The sequence below is a fragment of the Odontesthes bonariensis genome, chromosome 10 (genome assembly GCF_027942865.1).
Source record: "Odontesthes bonariensis isolate fOdoBon6 chromosome 10, fOdoBon6.hap1, whole genome shotgun sequence".
In the NCBI taxonomy this organism is placed as follows: Eukaryota; Metazoa; Chordata; class Actinopteri; order Atheriniformes; family Atherinopsidae; genus Odontesthes; species Odontesthes bonariensis.
Window position 1 is genome coordinate 11,198,264 of NC_134515.1, and position 13,532 is coordinate 11,211,795.

The 13,532-nt window shown below is 40.3% G+C and overlaps 2 protein-coding genes across 2 annotated transcripts in view; one reads left to right on the plus strand and one right to left on the minus strand.

Annotated features, from left to right (window-relative positions):
* The window catches only part of mtor (mechanistic target of rapamycin kinase), a 79,131-nt gene that overhangs the window by 26,852 nt on the left and 38,747 nt on the right, over positions 1-13,532 (plus strand). The gene's annotated exons all lie outside the window — the stretch shown is intronic.
* On the minus strand, positions 121-3,533 carry angptl7 (angiopoietin-like 7). Its single transcript, XM_075475584.1, has 5 exons — positions 2,960-3,533; positions 1,732-1,832; positions 1,410-1,604; positions 980-1,175; positions 121-869 (listed from the first exon to the last, which is right to left on the minus strand). Exons 1-5 carry the CDS (start codon positions 3,318-3,320, stop codon positions 700-702), a joined length of 1,023 nt encoding a protein of 340 aa, XP_075331699.1. The 5' UTR covers positions 3,321-3,533; the 3' UTR covers positions 121-699.

The window sequence follows — 13,532 nt, forward strand, 5'->3', positions numbered from 1 at the left end:
TGCTCAAGGCAAATATGCAACTGGACTTGAATGAACAGAAGAACTTAATTTGCTTTTCGAGTCCTTGTATTTGTGGCATTGCAACTATTTAGCCACGCTAGAGACAGGCTGTATGCTTAGTTTCTTTTAAAAATATTTAATTTTCTGTCACATAAAACAACATAATTAAAGAGCTGTACACATTTTACAAATGACACATTTCCACCAGGAATGGTGGAAGGTTTTACAACAGAAAAAAAAATGCAGCGTGATTTATTAGAAATGCCTTTAGTGGTAGGCCATGCCCCAGCGACTGACAAACCTTTGGTAATTAGCTCTGACCACTCATAATGTTTTATAGCTGAACCAGAACAGTCTGGACTGATTTTAGTCTGTGTTAACTAAAATACACACTAGTGCTTAAGTGACAAATGAAAAAAAGAATCCGAATCCAGTAGCCCGTAAGGACAACAGCATCTATTAAAGGCTTTGAAAAATAAAACATTTTACTGATAAATACACTAAATCAACTACAATTTACAATCAAACACTGTAAAATCATTACACATTCATCTGACTGAAGTTTAATCAGACCATCCAAAACAGCTATTTCATTCCTTTCGCAGTCGAGGGAAAGCCACCATTTGATTGAACAGGTATTAGAGAGATCTCTTGATATTTATGCGTATGATCTTGCTCCAGGAGACGCAGCTGAAGCACTTATGGTCGAAAACCCACTGGCCGGACCTTCATCTCCACTCGCTTGAGAGAGTAGTTGGGGCCATGCCAGCCGTACCAAGTGATCCCATCTGTGTTCTTTTTGTGCGCACCATAGCGGTAAAAAACGCCATTCAGGTTGGAGTCAGTGCAGCAGTTGTACCAGTAACCACCTGTGAGGAGATAAGGAAAAGGAATTAGACTCATGGTTGGAGAAGAAAAGGACCCATCAAGTTGTATTGTTTCCCCAGTTTGTTTTGATAAGATTCGCCTTCAGAATTACCTTTACGCAGGGAGGCACAATCATCCACACATTTGTCATTGTCCTTGTTGTTGGTGCTGAAGTTGGTGTTGTTGTGGTAGCGTAAGGAGTCTCCAGCATTTCCACTATAGTTGGCCAGGAAGAGCTTGAAGCTGTTTAGCTCATTACCCACAGTGAAAAAGCCGTACTCTGCATAGCGTGTCTCTCCTTCCCAGTCCTGCATTGGAAAACACATGTCATCATTTAGAGAATGACAGTGAAAGAAACTGGGAATATTGGCTCTGATGGTCTGCAAGAAAGGCAATTTTCTTACTCTAAATACTATACTAAAGTTATAAATCGGTTCATCTGTGTTTATGCCCTCTTACATCTGACTATGAAATGGTTCATGCATGCTTAACGCTCTCCACGGTCTCAGCCCAAGGCCACATGACGGTTTTCCAACACGTACCTCCATCTCAATCCTGAGCGTAGTGGGCTGCCTTGTTAGGCGGAAGATGTGGTCATTGCCCAGCCAGAAATCTCCACGGATGGACCCAAATCCATTTTTGTACTGCTTCCAGTCACGGTTGAAGGATGTAAGACCAACCTTGCGTCGCTGAATCAGAGTCCAACCACCTCCCTTTGTCTCCATGTCACAGAAGACCTGAAACAAAAGAACATCTATTTACCATATTGCAATAGAAAACCGAGGGAAGAGGTAAACATGTTGAACCAAAAAGTTTACAAATAGGATCTGTAAGATCCACACACAAAATTCAAGTCTAACTTACACTGAGCTCGGGGGCACCCAGAAACTCATCTTTAGGCAGTTTGTACTCGCCCGAGATTTTGTAGTTTTTGGTGTAGAGTGATGCACAGTCATAGATGGCATCTGGGAAAAAAAAAGAATATATAAAGTTATTTTAACACCATATGTAGTTTTGTGAGCAGTCTTTGGAAATGTGACTGCTGTGAAATACAGCTTATGTGTATCTGAATGACTTGACAGATGAAAAAATGACCTTTTGGCTCCTTTCAAAAGCAAAAAAAAAAAACAGTTTGCACAGCGTGCTCAGAGTTCTGCGTCGGTCACCTGTTGACTCTTGTCTGAGTATGGTGATGCCATTAGGACTGTGAGGTCACCATGGGGCAATGTGCCCAGTACTTAGCGAGATATGGAACCCTTCTACTTGCTCTAATCTTTGCACCCCTTCCTGCTCTCCTGTTCCGATTTGAGTTTGAAAAAGGTCTCTGTTCTCTTTGCTTCTATCGTAAATGTGGCTCTGTTAGACCACACAGTTTAGGTATCGAAGTGATAACCGACGTAATGCTCGATTAACTACTGTGCGGCAGCCAGTGCTGATTAGTGGTGTGCTGAAGTTTAGTTAAATGGTGGCTAACGATATGCCTTTGATGGAGCTATTTATTGACAGCCCTGCAGATGGGACTCTGTGACTACAAATGAATGCTTTTTACTGTCAGTGCACTGTAATCAACCCGACGACTAACTCACAGGAGCTGACGGGGGGCCCAGAAAGCAACAGACAAGGCTGATTATAGTACTTTGCAGCTAAAATAAATATATGATTCTGTTCGTGTAGAATATTGGCTATTGGAGAACTGTTCACATTCTAGTGAGATGATAGCCTGTGTTTAGCTCATGGAGTCTGTCTTTTAAATGTTTAGAAATGAGCACTCTTACTAAAGAAAATAAACTTCCTAATGAATAAAACTGAACCCGAATTTTAAAGATTCAAAATTGAGTGAAAACATCTTTTAAAATGTCGGTTTTTGATTTTGGTTACCTCTGCGTTGATATTTTCACAGTAGATGGAGTTTTAACAGGCTGGAGACAGTAAGAAACATCTAATCACAGATCAACTTCTTTTCATGACTATTTCATGCACATGATTGAAATACAGAAAACTTTAAGTACATTTTTTTTTTTTAAATGTTTCGACAGAAACCAATTGCAAATGTCGTTCCTGCTCTCCTAACAGCTGTGAACTGAGAACTCACCTGATGAAGTCTGAGTTGCAGACTGCAGAGTTTGCAGCTGCATGATCTCCACTCGGTTGTTGATCTCTGAGTACTTGCTCTCGGCCTCTGTGACCCGGGCTTCTTGCTGCCTGTTTTGCTGGTCCAGCTCCATTATTTGCCTCACAATGTTCATCAAGTCTGTCTCCTGCTTGCGACCCAGCTCCTCAAGGAGACTGGTCAGATTTGCCACCTGAACTTTGAGCGAGCGCACCTCGTCGCAGCACTGACCCTTAGGGGTCTTTGGAGGTGCCAGTCTCTTTCTGGGATTCTGAGCCCGAGCCTCTGCCAACAGGAGCAGTGCGACCCCTAAAGTCACGATGCCCCAATTTATTTGAGCCATTTCTAGACGTAGAAGTTCTTTCCACGGTTTTTTGGTATCTCTTTGATGGTCTTGGTGTGAAAGGAAATCGGCTCCTGTTTATCTGAAAATATTAAAGACACCAGATTAGTGGAGCTAACAAAAGTGTTGACCAGTTAAGTTGAAACTCTCCTTTTGACCAGCGGCTCACTCCCAGTCTGTCTTATTTCTCCAGTGAAGCCCTCCTCTGCCTGAGCATCTTAAATATTATGCATGTGGGTCCTCCCCCTCTTTACTGGTGTTCACCAGTCACGCTGCTGACCCTCTCCAACCCTGTGGGTGGAGGACTTTTTTTCAACCCTTTCCCCCCTTTCCTCCTATGCGTCACCCCTCATCTTACTTTCACTCGTGCTGGAGAGGGTTTGGCGACATTTCTCTCTGTTTTTTGTCAAGTGGGAAGGTTTCTGGGCAGTAATTATGTTTTACCTCTGCCTGGAAGAACATCTTAAGGGTGAGGAAATAAAACAAGGGCTACTGTCTGAACTCGTTATACCTCCATTTTTTCAGACTTGTTAGTCTTTGAGAAGGCAAACTCTTTAAATGCTTCAACTTCTACTTCATGTTGAATTACTAAACGAACAGAAACACGGTTTAAACATCTGATACCTTTATTGTGCTGTGGAACAGCTGTAGGTAATTTCCCTGTCTGTTGTCACACCTAAATGATCATGTTAATGACAGATTTTACTTTATCCTTGAGGCTAACCGTTTTTCCTGTAAATTTGGTCTTCACTTGCAAAAAAAAATGTGTGAAGTCACTAAGTACTCTTAATTGTAGGTTATGTGTCCTGTAAAAGCTACCCTTTTTGGCAGATGTTTAAGCAGGTCTTCAGAATCACAAGTAGGTGTGTTAATACAAGAAGAAAAGAAAACCATTCACACCAAGATACAGTTTGAATTTAGATGCAGGAAAATGTTCAAATCAAGGCTGGCTAACTCTTAATATACATGTGTAAACCCTGACGTTACGCCACCGCACACGTCCTTTTTATGCAGCTTAGGTAGTGTGTTGGTTACTCACTGAGGACCACAAAACATCAAAAGGAAGTGATATTCGTGTGGTTCGATGGTCAACAGAGAAATAAACTTTTTTGTCATAGCACAGAAAACACTTCACATGGTAGGAAGTACTTTAAAACCAAGTGTTGGAAAGCACAGAATGAATGGTTGAGTTAAGCAATTAGTCCATCTTACAGAACTAGAAAAAAGTCAACTTTTCCCTCTTTTTTTTCTTTTCTTTGAAAACCTTAATTAGTGCAGTTTTGACCTTATGACTGTCCTGTCCTCTGCAGACAGAATGCAGAATAACTACAAATACAAACTGTTAATTAAACATACAGCAGTCCTGTGTCTTGTTTGTTATTCAAAATAAAATTGTTGTTCTTCAATAGATGCCATACAACAGAAAGATGATATCAACAATATATATCGGCCACCCTAATTAATTGGCAAATGCATAGAAGTTGACAGCCGGCGTTAATGAGCTCCATGCTGTGGTTTGTGGTGGGCTAGATTGGCTAATTAACTCAGTGGTTTTAGAAATGCAGTTTATATATTTTTTCAGGGGGAGAAAAAACTTCTGGGAGTGAAAACACTTGTTTTAAAATAACTTTTGAAGTTGGGAGTTGGAGTTTTTTAACACCTGTATTTGCAGAGCATATAAAGCAGCCCTTTGGCCAACTAATGTTTTCCTTGTAACGCAACCAAACGTGGCTCAAAACAATTTTCGCCAAATTCCCACTTCTAAGTTCTTCCCTTCCCTCTTAAAATTTACAACACGGTAGGCACTGGACACGGGTCAAGATGAGGACTTTGCGAACATCAAGAAGGTTCTCTTAAGTCTCCTTTTAGTCTCATCACATGGTCCCTAATGAGCTGCCAGCCCTTCCAACTTAAAGGAGTTGCCATCTAGGAGGAGAAATCACCAAAGGGATAATTGTGAGGATTTGGAGGGATACCATAATAAACTTATTTTATTCTGTGTTGCTGCACCTCCTACCTTCATAAGAGGGAATCACATGATTACTCTTCTCTTCACAATTTAAGACTCATATTAATGGACCAAACAGGCATTTTGACTTACAAATCCTAATTACAGTAGTGAAATGGCAACCGGAACAATGGTCTGGTGATATTTTATCAAAAGTACATGAAATATTTAATTTTACCTGATGTTTGCGAAGTGCTATTGGTCAACATGAAAAGACTGTCTTTACTGTTTGATTCCAATGACACTGAGGAGAAAGATGAGATGAATTAAGGCTTAAAATACTGAAGCTGTGTTTCAGGCACGGAACTGTGAAATGTGTCTTTATTACAACAGTAATTATGTGTCTGTAGCCCTTTGCACCGGTTGGGCCTTTACAGTAAAGAAAAAAGAAAAACAGACTGTTTGTCTTTGATATCTGACACATGCAAAGCAGAGGCAGGTCAGCTCTGCATGGGTGTGTGTGCGCTTACACCAGCGGCTCTTAATCCGCTGAGTGACAACTGTTAGTGGTTGGGGTGGCGTGTTCCCCAATGCAGGCACGCCGTACACCAGGGCTACCCAAATCCGGTCCTCGAGGGCCGACGTCCTGCAGGTTTCAGATGTTTCCCTGCTTCAACACAGCTGATTCAGATGAAATGGAGCTCTTCAAAAGCTGATGAAGCATCGATCTGAATCAGGTGTGATGGAGCAGGGAAACATCCAAAACCTGCAGGACGTCGGCCCTCGAGGACCGGATTTGGGTAGCCCCGCCGTACGCACATCGCTCACCATTTTGCCTCTGTGACCATCTCCCATGCTGGCTCACTGGGTCATCAGCGGTGGATCAAATTCAATCCCCCGTGCCCGCTTTGTTATTTAGTTATTGTAGTTATGAGGTATTTTGACCTTGTTTACTTTCTCTTTAAAGTGCCTTGAGGTATATTTGTTGGGATTTGGCTGCACTTAATTGAATTGCATTGATTTAAAAGAACATGACCCTCAGGTTGCACGTTTGTGATGTACACCACATAAAAACTCAAACTCAGCAGAGAAAAGATGTTTATTTTTCAAACAGTCTGTCAGTTTGTCACTTTAACGCTCATCTTTTGTAGCATCAGGTAATCAACCAGTTCGACTTTGCCTTTTGAATAAGCTCAGGCTTTTGCAGTTTCTTAAAAGCAATATGCTTGGCAGACATCTCTCATTTTTTCCCACTTGGTAAGGCAAACAAATAAGGAAACAGTTAAGCACCACGTTCTGCACATCATCACCATCCTTTTTTTTTTAAATCATGCAACCTTCGGCACACGTATGAGAATACATTAAGAGATGACTTTCTTCATTCCAGAGAATTGCATGATAATCAGTCTTTCGTCATTGCGATTTGTCACCTTGTTGGCACTAAATATTTGGATGTCCGGAGCTTCTTTTTCCGAGGCTTCGTGTTCCCTGAATGTTGCTGGCCCCTTTTTTTTCGATTTGGTCACTGCTTTGAAATTTCCTCTTTGCTCCTTTCATATATTTTTTCTTTTCTTTTCTTTTCTTTTCTTTTCTTTTCTTTTCTTTTCTTTTTGCAGTTGTCTTTGAATGTCGGCATGTGCTTTTGGTTTCCTGTATTTGCTTGATTTGTCAGACACGTGTGGGAGTGATAAACCGTTTGTCCTTTTTATAGGAGCATCGTAGAAAGATATGACTGACTTCATGTTGAGTTTGTGGGACGCTTTTAATTCTCTCATCATTTCTAAGATGATTCGATTGTACATTTGATCCCCTTCAGTTGATAATATTTTCCATGATATTATGATCAGCCTTTATATATATATATGTTGCTCAGTTACGTGTATAAACTGTGCTTTCAACATAAAACAATGTGATGATGCAACATGCAAGTGAAGCTGAATTCCCACGCAATCCTGGATATCCAGAATTTTCACTTTTTCTTTATGATTATCTATAAGATACTCTTTAAGGGTAATTTGCTTAAGTTGAATACCTTTTGTGCCATCTCTCAAATATAATTGAGTCACAGTAGAAACTAGTCTACATTTCCACTTCAGCGGCCAACATAGAGGCAGCAGAAAAGGTTCGGTCTGTTTTTATCATTTTCCACGAAGCACCTGTCTAAATGTTATTTCTTGCTCTTGTCAAATGTCTTTTAACTGCTCAAATTCATAATGTTTGACGATGCATGCTACCTGTTGACCTTCCTGTAAATCCTAAAGTTGAGGCATTGATATGCGTCAGTGTCTTTCGGAAAAGTGAGGATCGTTTGCTTTCCTGGATTTTGTCATTGCTCTAACTTCTCTGTGAGTCACATCTCAGTCCAGAGGCATCCTGTTCCTCTGGCCCTCAGTGTTGTTTTTACAAGCTTGCAGGTGGATCCTGTGTGGAATCATGCTATTTTCCCCTTCTAAATAGCTTATTTAAAGATCATTTAACATTAGAAGTGTTCACTGAAGTTTATTCAAAGTGTCCCCATCTTAAATTACTTCCTGGGGAAGCCCACACATTTCATTGATTGTTTTTTTTTTTCCCCTTTGCCCCTAGATACACGTTGCTCACCCTGCTGTGCTAATTGCAATAGTCGTCTACCTTTTATTAATGTGAGCTGACAAAACAAAGTGGAGTTTTTTTTCCCCGAATATGTCCACAGGCAATTTTTGTCCCCAAAAATATTGGAAAAACGTTCTGTAATCACGGTGACCACTCTTTGATTATACTCGGGGGGCCACGCTGTCGGCAGAGAGAGCTCAATTATAGGAAAGGTAAAAGGTGAAAACTCACCTCAGACAATCTTCATTAACAGTAAACTCTAACATCTGTATGCTTTTTTTTAAGCACCTTGGGTTTTTTTCCCGAATAACAAAAGACTTTAGGGAAAAAAGTAACTCTTTCTTTTCCATAAGTTGCATTATTGTGCTATCAAAATTTGATTGACCTTTGATGATTGAGATAACATGAGGCAGATCACTGAATAGATACATTTGAAAATAGGTTTGTTATTTGGTCTAAAGCCAGTTTTTTAGTGTATTGCTTATCATATTACTTATCACTCTACAGTGTACTGTGGGCCCCCTTCATCCTTAATTGGAGCAAGTTCTCTAAAGCCCTTTCAATAGCAGTAGATTGTGATTCACTTTGTTATCTGGTCAATGAGTTAGTTTGAACTAAAGCAGTGAACTTTTGTACCTTTTAGGTACGGTACGGTACGGGTCGGGTCACTTTGGGGTCAGCTTGCGGTCCCACTGTACAAAGGGGACCCTCAGGGGTGGGCGGAGTGCGTGCCGAAGCGTAAATAGCAAATAACAGCAAATAACATCCACAATTTCGAACAACCTCCAAGCTTCTTCAGCTTAATGCGACACTGGCTCGCGGTCCGGTTGAAACCACTGTCTGCCATATTTGCGGCAATCAGCTGGAAAACTTTTTCGAGCTCCCGCTGCACAGCCTCCTCACCAACAACGGAGAGCAGAGCCTGGAACCGGTCCTGTGTGCTCGGTACCCCGAGCAGAAGGGTTACAAAAATGGTAACGGGTTCCATGGGACCGGTACGCTTTCATGGTAGTGGAAACACTGAAATAAGCGAACCGTTCTGAACCGACCCGTACCGGAGTGCATAGTGGAAACGGGATCCCATTTTTCTGCAGTTTGTGGGGTTATTTACTTTGTTGGGCAAGCTTGACTATAGCACAGTTGACTCTTGAGGCAATCAGTCTGGTTACTATGGATTTAAATTTCAAACATAATACAGTGAATAATTACCTGTAACTCTGTTAAACCCGGTCACGTATAGGGGGAAAGTAAACTGTACCATATTTTCCATAATGAGGGACACGATATGCACCGGGGAATCCTTCAGCCTTAAAAGTGGCAGACCTCATGCACTGGAAGACCAACAAAACGTCTGATGGCTTAAGCGAGGGATGGTTGCCAGGTGTGGTGTCCGTTGTCATGAGCTGAATGCAGGCCAGGCTGCGGCCGCCTGTGCACCATCCTACTAATCAATCTTGGGGCAAACAGCACTGGAGGGGAAGAGGATAGATTAGCTACTCTCCTTTTACAATAGTTTTCACTGCCAGTTTAGCCACGTGGCAACAGTTGAACAATTCTTTTGTTTTCTTTCTTCTTTCATTTTTCTTGCCAACAATGAGCCTTTTGTCAAAGATAATGATCTCTAGCTTACATAACATCCTTACCACTGATGGAAATTAGTAAAACCTAACTGTTTGGATGTCTGTTTCCATGTCTTTGGAATACATTCTTCAATTACCAGTTTAAGTTTGAATACTGTAAAAGTAACTTGTTTGCTTTTTGACTGGTGTAATTCTTTGGCTCGAATTAGATCACTGCATCTTCTGCTTGTTTCCATTGTTCGGGGCAAAAGTCAGAGCATGATTGAATTTAAAGTGAATACAGCAACATGAATGTATCAAATAACTGGAATATTTAATAGGAAATATGGTGAATTTGATAAAAAAAAAATATATATATAGATGATTTGTGACCTGCAGAAGCTACAGTTACTCGAAAAAAAAAATTGTATGTTTGTCCACATAGCAACAGGAGCATTCCAGTAAGGTGATGGTGAGGCTTTTTTTTTCTTGGGCCACCAGAGATGCTTTGTTCCGTTGGCCTCTTGACCTAAAGGTGATGAACCCAGGGGTCACATACTACAGCAGTGTCCCAATGTGGTGATTGTCTGGTGCAAAAAGAAAAAAGGAATGGTTTCTCCGACTGATGTCTCAATGGCCCCCTAACACGCCTAACTTACTTGAGAAGAGGGAAAAACATAAAAATGTCATGTAGAGTTATGTAATTGTTGAGTGACCCATTTTTCCTCAGGGGGTATAATTTCAACAGGCACGTTTTTGTGTTGCATTTGCATCATTTTTGGCTTTTAGTTTCGGCGCACAGATAGACAGACAGATACACACACGTGTTTGTTTTTATATCCCCGCGGAGATAATCCATTGACACAATGCATTCCCTAGCCCATGACCTAACCCAAACCATCACAGCTTTTCTCCTCAATTTGCAATTTGCTCCCCACGCTTTCAGGAAATCCCTGTTAAGTTGGTGTGCTATCACGTCACCACCATGATAAACACACACACGATCAGCTTGGTTGTGAGTAGTTGTCAGAGTGGATGTTTCCGTGTGCACCACTGGCAAAACAACTGCCTTTTATTTTAATGTTATTTGTTGAGAAACACGAGGCAGTGGGCTCATCAGACAGTGTTTGAAGAATTCAGCTTCTTTCGGCCTCACACATCATACTGACTGAAGTATTGTTTCCAGAAATATATGCAGATTTTTTTTTAATACTTATTAATTCAGAATATTCACAATTTAAATTTTTTTTTTTTTTTTGCTGTATCAATACACTGACACATGCATTGCTTTTTCGTTCTTTCTTTTCTCCAACAACATGTTCCCACACTCCTATCTCAGTGCCCACATATCATTGGCCTCACACTCACTTTGCTGGTTCCCTCTCGTGACTAATTTTTGGTCGAACCCAATTTTGTTTTGGAGTACTTTAAAAAAAAAAAAAAGAAAAAAGAATGTTTATGCCTTTATTGTAACAGTTTTTCTTCACTGCACCAAAAAATGATCTTGAATATTACAGTATTGTGTTTAAATTTGAATTTCTGCTATTGTGACATCTTTAGCCTGAGATAAGCACTTTCCCTGCATCCTTCTATATCAGATCAGTGTTTGGCAATATTGCTCAATCCTTGGATGGAGTATTTGTTATATCACAGCATTTATCTTTATCTTTAATCTCTAGTTTTTGGACTTTGAAGTCAGACTGTTCAGGACTCGCATGCCTTCAGACGACGACCCCCCCCCCCCCCCCCCAATTTATCATTTCAGTTTATTTTAATGCCTTGTGTGAAAAACACTCGGTACGGTAACATGCACAGTTAAGTTGAGCTATGGGTAAAGTTCGACCTGGCCGTTTAATTGGACCACTGTGTTTCTTTGTTGGAGACGGACTATACAAATATACTTCCTTGCCTTGCCTTCGTTCACGTCTGATTCACATGTCAATAATCAGCAGTACAGTACAGTGTATTTCTTTCACAGCTCTGTCATGGCTCTAAAAAATATATCCACCTGGAAAAATAAAAAAAATTCGAACCCATTAATGTCAGCCATTTTCCAATTGCCCATGACTGATGTCTGAATGTGATTGTCTGTGCAAGTTTTTTTTGTTTGTTTTGTTTTTGGACAAAGAGGGAATATAAAGCTAAACATAAAGTTGAACTGGTCACTATAATAAACTGAACAATTTAGGAGGAAATTAGGATTTCTTCATAAGAAGTGGAAAATGAACTTTTTTTTTTTTTTTCTAGTTTTACCAAGATGTCATCTGCAAGTGTTCGAGGTTGATTTTGCTCTTCTTTATCACTGCTGTGTTCTCAGTGTGTTGGACGTATCTTTGAGAATTATCTCTAAACACCGGCCATCCGTTCTCAATTCAGGCTCTCCTACTGCTTGACTTATTTTCTGGTAAACATGAGCTCATCTTGGCTGTTCCTTATAATTTCTCCAAATAGCCTTTTGCCCCGGAGGTCTTTGTTTCAGAGACAGTGGTATTTTCAATGTGTTCTCATCTGTTGTCTACGAGCACAAGGCATGCGCTGTGGAAAGAACTCCCTCAAGGTGCTAAATTGGTCAGTTCTTTACTTCCTCAGAATATTGTTGATTGCATTTTGGCTGCCCTGCACATGTACACTTCTGTAAGTGCAAATACATGAGAAGTGTTAGACTGCCATTTTTCTGTCCTTGTATTGGAAGCTGTTGCTGGCTAATAGCGGACGAGTCAGGATTTTTACTTATTAGTCCTGGTGTCCAAAGCCTGTTCTCCAACAACCTTTAACCAAATCAAACTTAAGCCAAACATGTTACAACATTTCCAAGAAGCTTCTCTCTCGCTTGCAAAGTCATTCATTACCCAGCTCCACTTCACCTGAGTGACAGCTCCATGCTTCCGTCATGGCTATTTCTACAACTTTGGCCAAGCATGCTAATTATTTTCCATATTAGGCCGTAAGGTGAACCCCGTTTTCGTTTAGGTTCGCTCCGTGCTCTCCGAACTACATGCCCGTTAGCTGATAAAAATGACCAACTTATTTTGCACATATAAAAAAAGTTTCGCGTCACAGAATCCTGTACTTTTTTTAAACCGAGACGTTTTCTGAAGATATTTTCCGCAGGGCTGAATGACGATTTTGACGTCACAAGACACCACGTGACCGCGCTGGACCAATCACGTTGCCGATTTACGACAACAAACTGGAAAAATGACAACCTGCCTGGTGCTGTCAAAACTAACCTACAGAAAGGAATCTCGCAAAATATCATTTTAAAGTGAAAATAAAATAATAATTATCAACGATAATGCTCATTCATGTATTTCTGAATTGAGCCAATTTAGCCATTTACCATTCAGGTATTCATTTACTGATTTATTCACTAATAACTATACAACACATAACAAAATCAAAACAAGTAGGGCATACACATCAACCGGCATAAACTTATATACATAACCATAATAAAAGGAAATGGAATAGAATAAAGGTAAAAAAAAAAAAAAAAACGCGCGCGCACACACATACACTATTGCTCACTGTCAGTGTCAGGGCAGCTGTCATCTTCTTTATCCTCTGTTTCCTTTGTGGTGTTTGAACAGCTGGAACACCTGCACAAGTCTACTTTAATAATACTTTATTAATCCCAATTTGGGAAATTGTTTTGTTGCAGCAGCATACAGTATATGAAAACAATTAAAGTAGTAAAAAACAAGCAAATAGAATAGAATAAAATAAATATAAAATAAAATAAAATAATATAAAATAGTGAATAAACATTTGCTATGTACAAATCTACAGTATTTTTTGTTTTTTGTTATTGTTTTTTAGGAGAGACTTCAAGCCTATTGAGGTTGAAGTTCTCTTCCAGCCAGAGGGGAGGTGTTGTATATGGTGATGGCTGCTGGTAGGAAGGATTTCCTGAAACGGTCCTTGTCACAGTGGAGCTGGATGAGCCTGTTGGAAAAGGAGCTCTGCTGGTTAACCAGCAGCTGGTGGAGAGGATGGGTGGGGTTATCCATGATGGATAACAGTTTGTTCAGTGTCCTCCTCTCCACCACCGATTCAAATGAGTCCAATCTTTTGCTTTACACATGACCTCATTATTTTAGCCTGATAATTTGC